Source organism: Ranitomeya imitator, chromosome 2, assembly GCF_032444005.1.
Source record: "Ranitomeya imitator isolate aRanImi1 chromosome 2, aRanImi1.pri, whole genome shotgun sequence".
NCBI classification, from domain to species: Eukaryota; Metazoa; Chordata; class Amphibia; order Anura; family Dendrobatidae; genus Ranitomeya; species Ranitomeya imitator.
Genome location: NC_091283.1, coordinates 239,140,833 through 239,160,823, shown reverse-complemented (window position 1 = coordinate 239,160,823; position 19,991 = coordinate 239,140,833). Strand labels below are relative to the sequence as shown.

General features: G+C 46.5%; 2 protein-coding genes across 3 annotated transcripts in view; both read left to right on the top strand.

Moving 5' to 3' along the window:
- The window catches only part of LOC138662841 (zinc finger protein OZF-like), a 46,796-nt gene extending 29,126 nt beyond the window's left edge, over positions 1-17,670 (top strand). The window contains exon 4 of one of the 2 annotated variants that reach the window (XM_069748816.1): positions 16,754-17,670. In XM_069748816.1, coding sequence (XP_069604917.1) covers positions 16,754-17,538 — 785 coding nt within the window. In that variant the 3' untranslated portion in view covers positions 17,539-17,670. Of the gene's footprint in view, positions 1-16,750 lie in introns of both variants that reach the window. The other variant, XM_069748815.1, reaches the window with a different exon arrangement.
- Positions 17,671-18,335: 665 nt separating this feature from the next.
- Positions 18,336-19,978, top strand: LOC138666340 (oocyte zinc finger protein XlCOF22-like). The gene is made up of 4 exons (XM_069754567.1): positions 18,336-18,512; positions 19,192-19,303; positions 19,455-19,625; positions 19,809-19,978. Exons 1-4 carry the CDS (start codon positions 18,336-18,338, stop codon positions 19,976-19,978), a joined length of 630 nt encoding a protein of 209 aa, XP_069610668.1.
- The last annotated feature ends 13 nt before the right edge of the window (positions 19,979-19,991 follow it).

The window sequence follows — 19,991 nt, the reverse complement described above, 5'->3', positions numbered from 1 at the left end:
GAAAGTCCCACCTCTGGGACGGTTGGACGGTGTGAGGGGACACATTACATGAGTGTGTAGTTCAGCGTTTGCAAGGAGCATAATTTCAAGAGCGACCTTTTCCTTGTGCAGTATTAGTGCTGCACAAGGTGGCTCTTTCAGTAACAAACGCCTAGGGGGGGGACAGGTCCCCTTACATTTTAGTTGTGCCAGCGTGGCGGTCGCATGACACGTTGCCGGATACACAGCTGGGGATCAGCTGACGTTACTGAACCCCAATAACAGAGGAGCGACTGTTGACTGTGCAGACAGCACTTCCAGGCACCAACTGGCGGTGTTAGAGCCCATGGACAGCAGGAGGAGCAGATTGGAGGTATTGCCGCACACACAGCTGGGGATCAGCTGACGTTACTGAACCCCAATAACAGAGGAGCGACTGTTGACTGTGCAGACAGCACTTCCAGGCACCAACTGGCGGTGTTAGAGCCCAGGGACAGCAGGAGGAGCAGAGGAACAGAGTGTAGGCCGAAGCCTGATTGGAGCAAGTTGAAAGGGAACCTTTAACCCCCCCCCCAAGACGTTTGTAGCTGAAAGAGCCATCTTGTGCAGCACTAAGGATGCAAAAGGAAAAGGTTGCTCTTTTAATTATGCTCCTTGCAAACACAGAAGTAAACACTAAAATGTGTCCCCTTATACCGTAAAACGGTCCCGGAGGTGCAAATTTCCTTCGTAATGGGACACAGCACAGCTGTCATTCCTATCCCCTTGGTGCCGTGCGCTGCCTCCTCAGTGTTGTTTTAAGCTGTCACGGAGCCTGCGCTGTTCTGTTATCCCTTGGCCATGCCCAATTAGCGCTGCCTGTCTTCTGACATAATTTGGTGTCAGGCTGTCAGTGCCTGTGCGTCCACGCTGCTCCAGATCCCACCTCACAGTGTCGTCTAACGTAATCCCACTGCGGGCCTTGGATCCATGGGCATGCACAGTGCATATCCTCGACTCTCACTCCCCTCCTTCCCTCTTCTTCAGACTGTGCGGTGTCACGGCCGTGACATGCTATTAGGGATCAGCTGACGGCGCACAGTCTAAAGAAGGCGGAGGGAGATGAGCGAGAGCCCGAGGGGAAGATATGCACTGCGCATGCCCATGGATCTCAGGCCCGCAGTGTGATTCAATCAGAAGACACTGCGAGGCGGGATCTCGGGCAGCGCGGCCGCACAGGCGCAGCCAGCCTGACACCAAATTATGTCAGAAGACAGGCAGCGCAAATAGGGCATGGCCAAGGGATAACAGAACAGCGCAGGCTCCGTGACAGCTTAAAACAACGCTGAGGAGGCAGCGCATGGCACCAAGGGGGTAGGAATGACGGCTGTGCTGCGTCACATTTCGAAGGAAAGTCCCAGCTCCGGGACGGTATAACGGTATCAGTGAACACATTTTATAAGTGTTAAGTTCTGCGTGTGCAAGGAGCTAAACTAAAAGAGCTACCTTTTCCTTGTGCAGCATTACTGCTGCACAAGATGGCTCTTTCAGTAACAAATGACCGGGGGGGGGGGACAGGTTCCCTTACATTTAGGTTGTTGTGCCAGCGTGGCGGTCGCAGGACACATTGCCGGCTACACAGCTGGGGATCAGCTGACGTTACTGAAACCCAATAACACTGGGTCGTATGTTTTGACTGTGCAGCCTGCACTTCTGAGCCGCAACTGGCGGTGTTGGAGCCCAGGAATAGCAGTTCAGGTGGTAGAAAGATGAACACAGCAGGAGACCTGGATGACACCCAATTACTTAATCAGGCAGAGGAGTGGCAAATTCCTGCGAGATCCAGGCCTGGTTCATTTTCAGGAAAGTAAGCCGGTCAACGTTATCGGAGGATAGTCGCATGCGACGGTCTGTTAGTACACCACCTGCGGCACTAAAGACACGTTCCGATAAGACACTAGCCGCAGGGCAAGCCAGCACCTCCAATGCATACTGGCTTAGCTCTGGCCATGTATCCAGCTTAGAGACCCAAAACTTGAACGGGGAAGAGCCGTCTGGGAGTACAGTAAGAGGGCAAGCCATGTAGTCTGTCACCATCTGACGGAACCGTTGCCTCCTGCTGACTGGAGCCGCTGGTGATGGTGTAGACATTTGGGGCGGGCACACAAAAGTGTGCCAGAGTTGTGCCATACTGGGCTTGCCTTGGGCAGAGGCACTGCTTCTGCTCCCTCTTTGGGCAGAGCCTCCCCCACTGCCTCGACGCACTGAGCTGCTTTGTAAAGCACTAGCAGCACTCCTCTCAGTTGGACTGGAGAAGATGATGGAATTCACCAGTGTGTCGTGGTACTCCCGCAATTTACGCTCCCGGGTCAACGCTGGGATGAGGGTTTGGACGTTGTCCCGGTAGCGAGGATCGAGGAGGGTGAACACCCAATAATCAGGCATGTTGAGAATGTGGTCGATGCGGCGGTCGTTTCTCAGGCACTGCAGCATGAAATCAACCATGTGCTGCAGACTGCCAACTGGCCCAGAAACGCTGTCCCCTGCTTGAGACATGATCTCTGCCCGCTCGTCATCACCCCACCCTCGCTGTACACACTGACCACTGGACAATTGTGTCGCTCCCTCCTCTGGACGGAGCTCTTCCTCCTCCATTGACTCCTCCTCATCCTCCTCACAAAGTGGCCCCTGCGTACCCCTTTGTGAGGAACCACGTGGCGCTGACTCTCCAGAAGCTGATGGAAAAGGTGACTCCTCATCCTCCACCTCTTCCACAACATCATCCCTTAACCCTTGCAAAGTTTGCTGAAGCAGGCAGATAAGGGGGACAGTCATGCTGACTAGTGCATCATCTGCACTTGCCATCCGCGTGGAATAATCAAAAGGACGCAAAACCTGGCAGACGTCCTTCATAGTGGCCCACTCTGTGGTTGTGAAGTCTGATCGGCGCTGACTGCGACTTCTTTGCGCCTGATGCAGCTGGTACTCCATAACTGCTTGCTGCTGCTCACACAACCGCTCCAACATATGTAACGTGGAATTCCACCGGGTAGGTAGGTCACATATGATGCGGTGTTCCGGAAGGCGGAATCGGCGCTGCAGAGCAGCAATGCGGGATCTTGCCAAGCTGGAACGCCGCAAGTGAGCACACTCTAGGCGGACCTTGTGCAGAAAGTGCATCAAGATCCGGATAGTCCCTCAGAAAACTCTGCACAACCAAATTGAGCACATGTGCCAGACATGGGATGTGAGTGAGGTTGCCAAGGGCCAAAGCTGCCACCAGATTTCGGCCATTGTCACACACTACCATGCCTGGCTGGAGATTCGCTGGCAGTAACCACACATCGCTCTCCTGCTTGATGGCATTCCAGAGCTCCTGCGCTGTGTGGCTTCGATTTCCCCAATGAAACCAGTTTCAAGACGGCCTGCTGACGTTTGGCCACGACTGTGCTCATGTCGGTCATAGGTAAACGTTCACGGGTCCATGTGGAGGTGGACTGTGACGGCTCCTGCAGAAATGATTCTGAGGAACTTGTGTAAGAGGAGGAGTCAATGCGTACAGACTGGATTCCTGCAATCCTTGGAGTGGGCAGGACACGTCCTGCGCCACTCGCACGATCTGTACCTCGCTCAACAACATTAGCCCAATGGGCAGTGAGGGAAACGTATCGCCCCTGTCCATGCTGACTGGTCCACGCATCGGTGGTGAGGTGGACCTTGCTACTGACGGCGTTCAGTAGCGCATGTTTTATGTTTCCCTCAACATGCCTGTGCAGGGCAGGGACAGCTTGCCTGCTGAAGTAAAAGCGGCTGGGCACCTTGTACTGTGGGACTGCCAATGCCATCAAGTCACGGAAGCTGTCAGTCTCCACCAGCCTGAATGAGAGCATTTCCAGGGACAACAGTTTGGCAATGCCTGCATTCAGAGCCTGTGCTCGGGGGTGGTTGGCCGAGAATGCCCGCCTTTTCTCCCATGCCTGTACTACTGATGGCTGTAGAGTAGACTGGGAGTGTGAGGATGACTGGGAAGGTGGTGCTGTGGGTGGAATTACACAAGGTCTCTGGACAACAGTGCCAGAGGTTCTTCCATGGCGATCCTGGGAGGAAGCCAAACCAGCTGTGCGTGAGCTGGAGGAAGAGGCAACACGAGCTGAAGAGGTGGTAGCTGCCGCTGTTGCTTGGCCTACATCTTCAGTGTGTTTCTGTAACTCCACCGCGTGCCTGGTCCGCACATGTTTCCACATATTTGTGGTATTGAGGTTGCTGACACTTTTCCCTCTTTTGACTTTCTGATGACACAGCTTGCATTTGACAAAACAAATGTCATCTGCAACTGTGTCAAAAAAGGACCAGGCACTGCAAGTCTTGGGAGCGCCCTTTTTGGCTTTGGAAAAAGACAGGCTCCTAACGGGTGCCAAAGTGGAGGCTACAGGCTCCGCAGTCTTCCCCCTCCCTCTCCCTCTTTGGCCCGTAAGGGGAATCTCTTCCTCAGAGCTGCTCCCACCACCTTCCTGTTCCTCACGCCACGATGGGTCAACGACCTCATCATCTCCACTACCCTCTGCCACCAACTGCTCCTCCTGGGTAGTCTCGGCAGCACAGTACGCACCAGAAAGCGGCACCTGAGTTTCATCATCAGATGCGTACTGCGCTGTGGTCACCGCAGGCACTGGCCCACCTGCCTCTTCAGAGTCAGAGAGACAAAGCTGTTGGGCATCACTGCACACTGCCTCTTCTTCCATTTCTCCAATGCTGCTTGGCTGGCCCCCTGTTTCCAAGCCAAGAGATTCAGAGAACAGAAGTAGAGACGGCTCCTGTCCTGGGCTCTCTGACTGCCTGGCCAATTTGGCAGGTGGTGAAGAGACAGATGGCTGCTCTCCAGTGCTCTGTGCCTGAGAGGATGTGGCACTAACTGAAGTCAATGCCGAGGCGTTAGCTGCCATCCACCCGACAACGGCTTCAATTTGATCTTCACGCAGCAGCGGTGCACGGCGCTCTCCGACAAAGCTGCGCATGAAGGACTGTTCCCTGCTGAAACTGAGTGACGACGAGTCACCGGTGCCCGCAGCAGGCACAGAATCACCACGTCCTCTCCCTGCTCCTCTCTCTGCTCCGCGCCCACGTGCCTTACTCCCTGCCCTCTTCATCTTGGTTGACAGATAAAGATAAGCAGAAAAGTACTAAGGCCTTAGTGTGCTTATTCCTGAAATGCTCCTCCTAACAGGTGTAAGAAACACTAATGTTGTAAAGTGTGGACTAAATTTTATTATTTTTCAAATGTGGCCTACACAAGTGTTAAGTGGTGTTTGGTGAACTTTGCTTTTTTTTTTTCTGCAGATCGGACTACAGAGCAAGTTTAACTCACACGGGGACCGTGCAGACAGCCGTAAACGGCGCTGCAAGGCCCAAAAACCCTCCTCTAGGCTATCCTATGTAGTGTTTTTCCACTATTTAGCTGGAGACGGGTGGAAAAACACTAATAGGAAATTTTTTAAAAAATTTTAAACAGGCTGCACTATTTGAAAAAAAGGAAAAATTTTTTCAAGGTATGAGGCAGTAACGAACCCTGAGCTGAATCCAACCGGCTATGGCTGCACACAGACTACAGGGCGAGCTGCGCTCACACGGAGACCGTGCAGACAGCCGTAAACGGCGCTGCAAGGCCCAAAAACCCCCCTCTAGGTTATCCTATGTAGTGTTTTTCCACAATTTAGCTGGAGACGGGTGGAAAAACACTAATAGGAAATTTGAGAAAAAATGTGCAGCAGGCTGCACTATGAGCAAAAAAGGACAACTGTGTGAGGCCGTGTGAACCCCCCCTGAGCTGAATACAACCGGGTATATGGCTGCACACAGACTACAGAGTGAGCTGCACACACACACACAGAGACCTTGCAGAACGCTGTTAAAACAGCGCTGCAAGGCAAGAGCAAGGTGAACAGTGAAGAACACACAGCGTTTTGCTAAATTAGCCTTGGGAAAGGAAAATAAAGCAATTAGCTATCTCAACTGGCCCTCAGTTAGAACACAGCGTCCTGTCCCTAACTGAAATCACAGCGGCGGCAGCGTTTTTTATAGTGCAGAGTGACATCATTTCAGCAGCCAATCACAGCCTTGCCAGTACACCGCCTCTGATCCAGATGTGCCCTCCGGGTCAATGCCTCAACATCCTAGTAGGTTCCCACAATAATGTGATTTGGAATTGGTTGCAGGTACGCCCCCCGCAGTCACTGTTGCCATATATGCTGACAGCACCTGTTTTTTTTTTTCCTTCAAAGAGGCAAAGACACAGTGCCGCCGCCACCACGAGGCATCCCACACTGCCTCTGATCCATATGTGCCCTACGGGTCAATGCCTCAACATCCTAGTAGGTTCCCACAATAATGTGATTGGGATTTGGTTGCAGGTACGCCCCCCCGCAGTCACTGTTGCCATATATGCTGACAGCACCTGTTTTTTTTCCTTCAAAGAGGCAAAGACACAGCGCTGCCGCTACCACGAGGCATCCCACACCGCCTCTGATCCAGATGTGCCCTCAGGGTCAATGCCTCAACATCCTAGTAGGTTCCCACAATAATGTGATTGGGATTTGGTTGCAGGTACGCCCCCCCCCCCCCCCCCCGCAGTCACTGTTGCCATATATGCTGACAGCACCTGTTTTTTTTCCTTCAAAGAGGCAAAGACACAGCGCCGCCGCTACCACGAGGCATCCCACACCGCCACTGATCCAGATGTGCCCTCAGGGTCAATGCCTCAACATCCTAGTAGGTTCCCACAATAATGTGATTGGGATTTGGTTGCAGGTATGCCCCCCCGCAGTCACTGTTGCCATATATGCTGACAGCACCTGTTTTTTTTCCTTCAAAGAGGCAAAGACACAGCGCCACCGCCACCACCACGAGGCATCCCACACCGTCTCTGATCCAGATGTGCACTCCAGGTCAATGCCTCAACATCCTAGTATGTTTGCCATGTTAATTGTATTGTTCATGATAAGTTCATTTTTTTTAACAACATTTCAAATGTCAAGAATAACATAAGAAATAATAATAATAATAATTTTTTTTTATCTTCATGTTATAGCTGCACATAGTCACGGACGGAGGCATGATGGGAGTCCCTGTGGAACCACCACAGACTCTGAGAATATGTCCCCAGAAGAGGTCTTGCCACGTAAGTTTTTTCAAACACGCTTAAGATTGTCACTCACTGCCTCTCTCTATGTAACCCGGGACAGCAAGGGCAGTTTCTGAGACTCCCCCGCCACAGAGAGGTTTCCTTCATCCTAAACGCTAGTATGGGGATGTCATCACAGCCCAGTATCGGGAGACTACTGTGTTATTTATGTTATGCTTTTTGACCAACAGCAGCCGGCAGTGTGACCATGGAGGATCTAGAAGCCGGAATTGAAAGGCTGTTAGACACTCTGGCGCGGATTCAGGAGCAGCAGAATGTGGCAATGGGGGAGCTGCAGAAGCTTAGGGACATGTGCCAACTGTTGGAGGCGGGGCAAAAATAAAAACTATTCTCTGTTTGTAAAGTTTATGTTGTAAGTTAAAAAATATATCTATACTTTTATTCCATTTTCAATGTTTTGTTTTTTGAAAAGTACATTTCTTTAAGTTAATTTCTGCCGTCATACTGTGCTGTGGACCCATTTTGTCTCTGTGATCGAGACCCACCAATCAAGCTGTCGAGATAGAAGTTCAAGAAAAAGGTTTTATTAAAAACACATTATTAACAAGACGAAAAAATACATAACCGTAAAGAAGCAAAGTATCACAATTCGTGATACGCCGAATCTTCATTTCTAACATTAAGGTGCCTGATGGGCGAAGCCATGTGAGACGGAATGGTTGTGTAGGAGTTAGGGGGTGGCGGGCCAAAGTGGGACACAGGGACATTGGGGCGTATTGGTGTCTGTGGCCAACCATGAAAATATGCCGACTCTGGCCGCTCCATTGGCCGGGAACAAACCAAGCGCGTGTGCTCATCCAAAGTGCCATCATAACCCTTATTAACAGCAACCATAATTAGACGCTCCGTAAGAGTTCTTTGCCTCTCGTCCATTTTTGAAAGTTTGTCTACAATGTACTGTCCAAATCCCTGCAACGCAGGGCTGACATTGTTCGTTAACGCCTGTTTGGCCAGGGTCAAAAGTTCAAGGGAGACGTCAGAGGTGGCTTTACGCTTCCTTGAACCTTGCCTCCATTGAGTCCGGGCAGGTGCAGCCTCCACTATTTGACTCGTCGAGCAGTCCTGTGCACTGTTCTGTGTACTGTTCTGTGCACTGTCCTGTGCACTGTCCTCCTGGGGAGAATAAAAAATGAAGTTATTAAACAGAAAAAAAACGATTTACACCACCCTAACCGCATTCAAACTATATATTCGTATACATGCGAAAATGTTGTAATATATTATTATATTAGTAATATTATTTAACATTCCCATTTATTTATTACTTTGCACTCCACTGTTCAGACTACTAGGGGAACCTGATTATCAATTTAGGGTCGAAATAGTTTCACCAAGAATACTTACCTGTAGCTGGAAGCGATACTATTTTCAATTAGTTTAGATGGTATGGGTTATGAAGGTCGCCATTTAATACTTTTCTGCGACAGGGTTACTTATCTGTACAGGAAAATGTTATAACTTCTAATTGATGGTATAATCTGATGGATAAAACAGAAAATGCTGATAAATTATATATAATTATAGGACACATTGGTGAACCAGTGGTGCAAAGAGGTACTTACTTGTTGCCCTTGAGAGTCCACCTCGATGAGGTTCTCTGATAATGTCGGTTCCACAGGTGCGAACGAGCGAAAACACGTAGATGTCCGTGGCACCTCTTGGTCACGAAGAAAATTCAGATGCTCAAAGTACCAGAGCTTGGGCACATACACCTCTTCCGTTGAAGCCCCGTACTTTGAAGTGTGCAGGACCTTATTAAGCTCCTTCCTCCACACCGTGCGCTTGCTCTTCAGGTGCATGGAGATGGTAAAATTCAATTAGCTTCGAATATCCCTCCTTCCACTTTTCCCTGTTGCAATACTCTGGAGATTTAATCTTCCAGAGGCAGGGAAAAGACTGGTATATCTCAATGAAATCACGGATAAACTCCACGCGATTAGACATCTGAAAAATAACAAAAAAAAGTTAGGCGTTTGACAAAGAGTACTTTAAAACAGCAACAGTGAAAGGGACAAAAACTAAAAATAAAAAAAGGTTCACAGAGGTGCAAACGCTACTCCAAAAACAGCAGTCAATGTTCCATCCGCCACGCCCCATACTTCGTTCCATCTGCCACGCCCTACGCCCACCATAACCCAAAACAGCGTACCACCCGCTTCACTACACCGGCGGCACGAAGCGCTCATGCCGACCATACATTGTTCCATCTGCCACGCCCTAGCCCACCATAACCCAAAACAGCATACGACCCGCTTCACTACAGCGGCGGCACAAAGCACTCATGCCGACCATACATCGTTCCATCTGCCACGCCCTAGCCCACCATAAGCCAAAACAGCGTACCACCCGCTTCACTACAGCGGCGGCACAAAGCGCTCATGCTGACCATACATTGTTCCATCTGCCACACCCTAGCCTGTTGTGAATTCTGCTCTTGGGCTCCCTCCGGTGGTTATGAGTGGTAGTGCGGCTGTCTGTGGATTGCAGCATCTATCAGGTGTGTTCACTTTTTGCAATTTGAAATCAGCTATTTAGTCCTGCTTGATCCTTTAGTCAGTGCCAGTTGGCCATTGTTTTTGGAGGATTCACTTCCATTCTGGTCTCTCCTGTTTGCTGTGCTTTTCTACAAAGATAAGTCCTGACTTTGTTTTTGCTGTCCACCTGCTGTGGACCTTTATAGTTCTGTGCATTTTCATGTTTTGTCTTGTCCAGCTTTGTCTGTGAAGGATTTTTTGCAGCCAAGCTGTGTCTCTGGAGATGCAGATATACCCTCCATGTCTTTAGTCAGATGTGGTGATTTGTATTTTCTGTGGTGGATATTTTCTAGCGTTTTTATACTGACCGCATTGTACTCTGTTCTATTCTTTCTTTTTAGCTAGTATGGCCTCCTATGCTAAATTCTGATTTCATGTCTGCGTATGTTATTTCCCTCTCCTCTCACCGTCAATATTTGTGGGGGCTATCTATCCTTTGGGGATTTTCTCTGAGGCAAGATAGGTTTCCTGTTTCTGTCTTTAGGGGAAGTTAGTTCTTAGGCTATGTCGAGGGGTCTAGGGAGTGTTAGGTACCCCCCACGGCTACTTCTAGTTGCGCTGCTAGGTTCAGGGTTTGCGGTCAGTACAGGGACCACCTTCTCCAGAGTCCATCTCATGCTGCTCCTAGGCCACCAGATCATAACACTAGCCCACCATAACCCACAACAGCGTACCATCCGCTTCGCTACAGCGGCGGCACAAAGCACTCATGCTGACCATACATCGTTCCATCTGCCACACCCTAGCCCACCATAACCCACAACAGCGTACCATCCGCTTCGCTACAGCAGCGGCACAAAGCGCTCATGCTGACCATACACCGTTCCATCTGCCACACCCTAGCCCACCACAACCCACAACAGCGTACCATCCGCTTCGCTTCAGCGGCGGCACGAAGAGCTCATGCCGACCATACATCGTTCCATCTGCCATGCCCTAGCCCACCATAAGCCACAACAGCGTACCATCCGCTTCGCTTCAGTGGCGGCACGAAGCGCTCATGCTGACCATACATCGTTCCATCTGCCATGCCCTAGCCCACCATAAGCCACAACAGCGTACCATCCGCTTCGCTTCAGCGGCGGCACGAAGCGCTCATGCCTACCATACATCGTTCCATCCACCACGCCCAAGCGCTTTTACATACCTCGAAGCAGCGGTGCAAATCGTGGAATAGTCTGGGAAATACAAAATCCGACGTCCAGGTCCACCAAGTGTCCAAGTACAAAGTGAAGAAGGTAATTTTGAAAGTTGAGGTGGCGTCAGGAACAATAGCGCTCAGGTGACAATTTTTCCAACCAATGTATGCACAGTAACCAATGGCCTATCACCACACTACAGGTGTAGTTAGCTAGCAGCACAACACGCCCCTCGTGAACAACGTCATGCAGATTATGCAAAATGTGCTCTGAATTGTGAGAGCACCCCCTGTGTGACATGACCGTATGACTGTCCAATACGACTTCTACATCGCAAATACGTCATGAAACTATCGCTCCAGCGCCGTGCATTGCGAAGTGTGACCGCAGTCTACGACGCTGGAGCGATAATCGAGTGACGCTGGAGCGTCACGGGATCGTGCCGTCGTAGCGACCAAAGTGCCACTGTGAGACGGTACCCTTAGGTATGTCGTCTGTCTATTATGTGTTTTTATAAAATGGTTGGATGCATTAGAAACACGGCGAAGGGTCGGTTGTACAATATCATAAAGGTGTTTCCTAAACCTGTCCTTCAGTCTTCTTATTGTAGATCCTACATAGAATAATTTACACTCCACACATTCTATGATGTAAACTAGTTTGATGAGGTCGGGGGTCGTAGCATTGTGCGCCGGAATCCTCTTGTTATAAGGTTTGTGGGTCTCCCAGTCAGGACAAAACCGCTGACTGTAGACAAGCGGTAGATAGACGTCAGCGCTAGCAGAGCTTTATGCAACGCCGACGTTTATCTACCATTGATGGTCTCGAAGCGGTTAAGTTAAGGGTACCATCATTTCTGTCCAGGCCTATTTCATGAGTTTAATTTTTTTTCATTTAAATTCTGTGGAAGCATGGTTGAAAAGCAATATCCGACTTTCATTTGTTCATTTTCATAGATTTTTGATTTATTATTACTTTCGTCAGATTCAAGTAATTTCTGTCACCATGGTGGGTTTTTTGGTCATTAAACGAGGGGTACCAACAATTTTGACCAAGTGTGTAGGAGTGAATATTTTGACTCCACAGCCAGACACACATCGTAGAGTAAGTGGATTCTTCTCACTATAATATTGCTAAATACAGGCATCCTAAATGTTGTTTGAGCACACTGCAAGACTCAGAAGTGAGAGCGGATTTTGCTGGATTGGTTTATAGAAACTCTGTTGCTGTTCAACAACCTTTGAGCCACTAATAGTGTGGGAACCGCTGTTTTTCCATTGACAGATGATGGACCTGAGTGGAGACTTGTTTTTGTGAGATGAAAATTGGAATTATTTTCACCTACTTATCTTTGATTGGTTTCTTTTTATTTGATACTAGCTGAAGATCCCGGAGTTGCCTGGGCATAGTAAATATCTGTGGTTAGTTATAGCACCTCACTTCTCTTATTTTCCCATCACGCCTCTCATTTTCCCCATCACATCTTTCATTTTCCCTCTCACATCTCTCATTTTCTCCCTCACACCTCTCATTTTCCCCTCACTCCTCTTATTTTCACCCTCACTCCTCTCATTCCCCCCTAACACTTGTCATTTCGACCTCACATCTGTCATTTTCCGATCGCTCCACTATTTTCCCTCACTCCTCTCATTTTGCACTCACACCTTTTCATTTTCACATCACACCTCTCATTTTCACCTCAGTATATACATGTTTGTCATCTCCCTTATATATAGTATACACCTGTATGTCATCTCCTGTGTATAGTATATACCTGTATGTCATCTCCCCTGTATATAGTATATACCTGCTGTGTCATCTCCCCTGTAGATAGTATATACCTGTATGTCATCTCCTCCTATATATAGTATGTACATGTGTCATCTCCTGTATATAGTATATACCTGTGTCATCTCCCCTGTATATAGTATATATCTGTGTGTCATCTCCTCCTGTATATACCTGAATGCCATCTCCTCCTATATATAACATATACCTGTATGTCATCTCCTCCTGTATATAGTATATACCTGTAGGTCATCTGCTCCTGTATATAGTATATACCTGTGTGTTATCTCCTCCTGTATATAGTATATACCTGTATGTCATCTCCTGCATATAGTATGTACCTGTATGTCATCGCATCCTCTATATAGTATATACCTGTGTGTCATCTCTCCAGTATATAGTATATACCTGTGTGTTATCTCCCCTGTACATAGTATATATCTGTATGTCATCTCCTCCTGTATTTGACCTCGTTCACACGTTATTTGGTCAGTATTTTTACCTCAGTATTTGTAAGCTAAATTGGCAGCCTGATAAATCCCCAGCCAACAGGAAGCCCTCCCCCTGGCAGTATATATTAGCTCACACATACACATAATAGACAGGTCATGTGACTGACAGCTGGCGTATTTCCTATATGGAACATTTGTTGCTCTTGTAGTGTGTCTGCTTATTAATCAGATTTTTATTTTTGAAGCATAATACCAGACTTGTGTGTGTTTTAGGGTGAGTTTCGTGTGTCAAGTTGTGTGTTGAGTTGCGTGTGGCGACATGCATGTAGCGACTTTTGTGAGATGAGTTTTGTGTGGCGACATGCGTGTAGCAACTTTTTGTGTGTCGAGTTGCATGTGACAGGTCAGTGTAGCAAGTTGTGTGCAGCAAGTTTTGCGCATGGCGAGTTTTATGTGTGGTGCCTTTTGAGTATGTGCAAGTTTTGTGTGAGGCAACTTTTGCATGTGTTGCAACTTTTGTGCATGTGGCAATTTTTCCGCGGGTGCAAGTTTTGCGTGTGGCGAGCTTTCCCATGAGGTGAGTTTTGCACGTGTGGCGAGTTTTGCGTGAGCCTAGTTTTGCATGTGGCGAGTATTACGCGTGGCGAGTTTTGAGCGGCGACTTTTGTGTTTCGACTTTTATGTGGCGAGGTTGGTGTATGTGTGGTGAAATGTGTGCTGAGGGTGGTATATGTGTTCAAGCACGTGGTAGTGTGTGGCGCATTTTGTATGCGTGTTCATATCCCCGTGTGTGGTGAGTATCCCATGTCGGGGCCCCACCTTAGCATCTGTACGGTATATACTCTTTGGCGCCATCGCTCTCACTCTTTAAGTCCCCCTTGTTCACATCTGGCAGCTGTCAATTTGCCTCAAACACTTTTCCTTTCACTTTTTCCCCATTATGTAGATAGGGGCAAAATTGTTTGGTGAATTGGAAAGCGCAAGGTTAAAATTTCACCTCACAACATAGCCTATGACGCTCTCGGGGTCCAGACGTGTGACTGTGCAAAATTTTGTGGCTGTAGCTGCGACGGTTCAGATGCCAATCCCGGACATACACACACACACACACACACATACACACATACATACACACATTCAGCTTTATATATTAGACTAGCTGAAGAGCCCGGCGTTGCCTGGGCATAGTAAATATCTGTGGTTAGTTATAGCACCTCACTTCTCTTATTTTCCCATCACGCCTCTCATTTTCCCCCTCACATCTCTCATTCCCCCCTAACACTTGTCATTTCAACCTCACATCTGTCATTTTCTGATCACTCCACTATTTTTCCTCACTCCTCTCATTTTGCACTCACACCTTTTCATTTTCACCTCACACCTATCATTTTCACCTCATTACCTCAGTATATACATGTTTGTCATCTCCCTTATATATAGTATACATCTGTATGTCATCTCCTGTATATAGTATATACCTGTATGTCATCTCCTCCTGTATATAGTATATATCTGTGTCATCTCCCCTGTATATAGTATATACCTGCATGTCATCTTCTATATATAGCATATACCTGTATGTCATCTCCTCCTGTATATAGTATATACCTGTGTGTCATCTCCCCTGTATATAGTATATATCTGTGTCATCTCCTCCTGTATATAGTATATACCTGCATGTCATCTTCTATATATAGCATATACCTGTATGTCATCTCCTCCTGTATATAGTATATACCTGTGTGTCATCTCCCCTGTATATAGTATATATCTGTGTGTCATCTCCTCCTGTATATAGTATATACCTGCATGTCATCTTCTATATAAAGCATATACCTGTATGTCATCTCCTCCTGTATATAGTATATACCTGTGTGTCATCTCCCCTGTATATAGTATATATCTGTGTGTCATCTCCTCCTGTATATAGTATATACCTGCATGTCATCTTCTATATATAGCATATACCTGTATGTCATCTCCTCCTGTATATAGTATATACCTGTATGTCATCTCCTGCTGTATATATATGTACCTGTATGTCATCTCCTCCTCTATATAGTATATACCTGTGTGTCATCTCTCCTGTATATAGTATATATCTGTGTGTCATCTCCCCTGTATATAGTATATACCTGTGTGTCATCTCCTGTATTAGACCTCGTTCACACATTTGCTCAGTATTTTTACCTCAGTATTTGTAAGCTAAATTGGCAGCCTGATAAATCCCCAGCCAACAGGAAGCCCTCCCCCTGGCAGTATATATTAGCTCACACATACACATAATACACAGGTCATGTGACTGACAGCTGCCGTATTTCCTATATGGTACATTTGTTGTAGTTTGCTTATTAATCAGATTTTTATTTTTGAAGGATAATACCAGACTTGTGTGTGTTTTAGGGCGAGTTTTGTTTGTCAAGTTGTGTGTGTTGAGTTGCGTGTGGCGACATGCATGTAGCGACTTTTGTGAGATGAGTTTTGTGTGGCAACATGCGTGTAGCAACTTTTTGTGTGTCGAGTTGCATGTGACAGGTTAGTGTAGCAAGTTGTGTGCAGCAAGTTTTGCGCATGGCGAGTTTTGCGCGTGGCGAGTTTTATGTGTGGTGCCTTTTGAGTATGTGCAAGTTTTGTGTGAGGCAACTTTTGCATGTGTTGCAACTTTTGTGCATGTGGCAATTTTTCCGCGTGTGCAAGTTTTGCGTGTGGCGAGTTTTCCATGAGGTGAGTTTTGCACTTGTGGCGAGTTTTGCAAGAGCCTAGTTTTTGCATGTGGCGAGTTCTGCGCGTGGCGAGTTTTGAGTGGAGACTTTTGTGTTTCAACTTTTATGTGGCGAGGTTGGTGTATTTGTGGTGAAATGTGTGCTGAGGGTAATATGTGTTCAAGTACATGGTAGTGTGTGGCGCATTTTGTGTGTGTTCATATCCCCGTGTGTGGTGAGTATCCCATGTCGGGGCCCCACCTTAGCAACTGTACGGTATACACTCTTTGGCACCATCGCTCTCATTCTTTAAGTCCCCCTTGTTCACATCTGGCAGCTGTCAATTTGCCTCCTACACTTTTCCTTTCATTTTTTCCCATTATGTAGATAGGGGCAAAATTGTTTGGTGAATTGGAAAGCGCGGGGTTAAAATTTCACCTCACAACATAGCCTATGACGCTCTCGGGGTCCAGACGTGTGACTGTGCAAAATTTTGTGGCTGTAGCTGCGACGCCTCCAACACTTTTCCTTTCACTTTTTTCCCCATTATGTAGATAGGGGCAAAATTGTTTGGTGAATTGGAACGCGCGGGGTTAAAATTTCGCCTTACAACATAGCCTATGATGCTCTCGGGGTCCAGACGTGTGACTGTGCAAAATTTTGTGGCTGTAGCTGCGACGGTGCAGATGCCAATCCCGGACATACACACACACACACACACACATACACACACACACACACACATACACACATTCAGCTTTATATATTAGATTTGGGAGGCAGAATGAACACAGTTAAACACCACACACTACTGGTTCATCCAACAAGATCTAAAATTAGACTGTGAATGGTCATTATCTTGGTAAATAATTAAAGTTTGTTTACATGGTTTGCCATTTTTATGGACAGTTTAAGGAGAAATGTTCAAAAATATAAAACTCAAGGATATTTTATTAAAAAATTATTTCTTTTATCTTAGCAGATGACTATACCAGGAAATCAGAGGGACAGTTGACATCTTCAATTTTTAAGTCTGATGATCTTGAGATCCTACAAGATGCAACTGAAGAGAATGTCATTACAGATATATCATCATCAATTCACAGCAAAGATCTATCATCTGATCCTATGAAACAGGTCTCTTCTTCTGACTCATTACTGACTACTAAGGAAAATCAAAGTCACAAAAGAGGCATTAAAAGACAAACTGCTCCTAAAGCAAAAAAGTCATTTTCATGTTCAGAATGTGGGAAATATTTTAAATGGAAAATAGATCTTGATCGCCATCAAAGAACCCACACAGGGGAGAAGCCGTTTTCCTGTTCAGAATGTGGGAAATGTTTTAACCAGAAATGGCATCTTGTAAGTCACCAGAGAACTCACACAGGGGAGAAGCCTTTTTCCTGTTCAGAATGTGGGAAATGTTTTAACCAGAAAGGGAATCTTGATGAACACCAAAGAACCCACACAGGGGAGAAGCCTTTTTCATGTTCAGAATGTGAGAAATGTTTTAACCAGAAATCACATTTGGTTAATCACCATAGAACTCACACGGGGGAGAAGCCTTTTTCCTGTTCAGAATGTGGGAAATGTTTTAAATGGAAAAGAAATCTTGATGGCAATCCAAGAACCCACACAGGGGAGAAGCCTTTTTCCTGTTCAGAATGTGGGAAATGTTTTAACCGGAAATGGCTTCTTGTTAGTCACCAGAGAACTCACACAGAGGAGAAGCCTTTTTTCATGTTCAGATTGTTGGAAATGTTTTAAATGGAAAATAGATTTAGTTAACCACCATAGAACTCACACTGGGGAGAAGCCTTTTTCCTGTTCAGAATGTGGGAAATGTTTTAAACAGAAATGGCCTCTTGTTACTCACCAGAGAACTCACACAGGGGAGAAGCCTTTTTCCTGTTCAGAATGTGGAAAGTGTTTTAACCAGAAATGGCATCTTGTTAGACATCAGAGCAGTCACAAAGAGGAGAAGCCTTTTTCCTGTTCAGAATGTGGGAAATGTTTTATCCAGAAATCGGATTTGGTTAGGCACCATAGAACCCACACAGGAGAGAAGCCTTTTTCCTGTTCAGATTGTGGGAAATGTTTTAAATGGAAAATAGATCTTGATCGACATCAGAGAACTCACGCAGGGGAGAAGCCTTTTTCCTGTTGAGAATGTGGGAAATGTTTTAACCAGAAATTACATCTTGTTAAAGGGAACCTGTCACCCCCCCCCCCCAGGAGTTTTTAATGAAAAGAGCCACCTTGTGCAGCACTAATGCTGCATTCTGTCAAGGTGGCTCTTTTAGTTCGGGTCCCTGCAAACGCTTAAATAATCGCTTTAATAATTTGTCCCTGATACCTTGAAATAGACCTGGGGGCATGTCCTTTCCCCCCAGACAGAAACGCCTCCCAGCCATCACTCAATACTCTGCGCGCCAGGCTCCACCTCCTCTGCCTTCATTAACGTCCCACTGGGGCTCCTGGATTTACTGCCTTGTCAGTGACCACCGCGATGCGTCCCTCGATTCCCAGTTCCCAGATGACCTTCCGCCGTCGTTTTTTCGAGCATGCGCAGTTTGCGCTGCCCTTCGAACTTACTGCGCAGGCAACGGGGCTGCAGCAGAATACATGGGCAACTGCTGCGTGTTGACTTCCTCAAAGTAGTTGCTGTTACGGCTGCTGCTCCAACCGCGGAAGGTCATCTGGGAAGTGAGGGATGCACCACGGTGGTCACTGACAAGGCGGTAAATCCGGGAGCCCCAGTGGGACAATAATGAAGACAGAGGAGGCGCAGCCCGGCACGCAGAGTATTGAGTGACGGCTGGGAGGCGTTTCTGTCCGGGGGAAAAGAGATGCCCCCAGGTCTATTTCAAGATATCAGGGACAAATGATAAAAGTAATTATTTCGGCATTTGCAGGGACCCGAACTAAAAGAGCCACCTTGACAGAATGCAGCATTAGTGCTGCACAAGGTGGCTCTTTTAGTTAAAAACGCCTGGGGGGGTGACAGGTTCCTTTTAAGCACCAGTGAACTCACACAGGGAAGAAGCCTTTTTCCTGTACAGAATGTGGGAATTCTTTTAACAGGAAAGTGCTTCTTGTTAGACATCAGAGCAGTCACACAGAGGAGAAGCCTTTTTCATTTACTTAATGTGGGAAATATTTTACTTGAAAATCAACTCTTAATAAACATCAGAGAGGTCACATAGAGGAGAAGCCTTTTCATGTTCAGAATGTGGGAAATATTTTAACTGGAAATCAGATTTGGTTAATCAACATAGAACTCACACGGGGGAGAAGCCTTTTTCCTGTTCAGGATGTGGAAAATGTTTTAACCAGAAATCAGATTTGGTTAGGCACAATAGAACCCACACAGGGGAGAAGCCTTTTTGCTGTTGAGATTGTGTGAAATGTTTTAATCAGAAATGGCATATTGTTAAGCACCAGAGAACTCTCACAGAGCAGAAGCCTTTTTCCTGTTCAGAATGTGGGAATTCTTTTAACAGGAAAGTGCTTCTTGTTAGACATCAGAGCAGTAACACAGAGGAGAAGCCTTTTTCATTTACGGAAAATGTGGGAAATATTTTACTTGGAAATCAACTGTTAATAAACATCAGAGACGTCTTAATGTGGGAAATATTTTACTTGGAAATCAACTGTTAATAAACATCAGGGACGTCACATAGGGGAGAAGCCTTTTTCATGTTCAGAAGGTGGGAAATGTTTTAACCGGAAATCAGATTTGGTTAATCATCAGAGAACTCACATGGGGAGAATCGTTTTTCCTATTCAGAATGTGGGAAATGTTTTTAATGGAAAACAAATCTTGATAATCATCAAAGAACTCACACATAGAAGTCTTTTTCATGTTCAGATTGTTAGAAATGTTTTAAATTGAAAATAGATTTGGTTAATCACCATAGAACTCACACGGGAGAAGCCTTTTTCCTGTTCAGAATGTGGGAAATGTTTTATCCAGAAATCAGATTTGGTTAGGCTCCATAGAACCCACACAGGGAAGAAACCTTTTTCCTGTTCAGATTGTGGGAAATGTTTTAAATGGAAAATAGATCGTGATCGCCATCAGAGAACTCTCACAGGGGAGAAGCCTTTTTCCTGTTCAAAATGTGGGAATTGTTTTAACAGGAAAGCGGTTCTTGTTAGACATCAGAGCAGTCACACAGAGGAGAAGCCTTTTTCAGTTACTTAATGTGGGAAATATT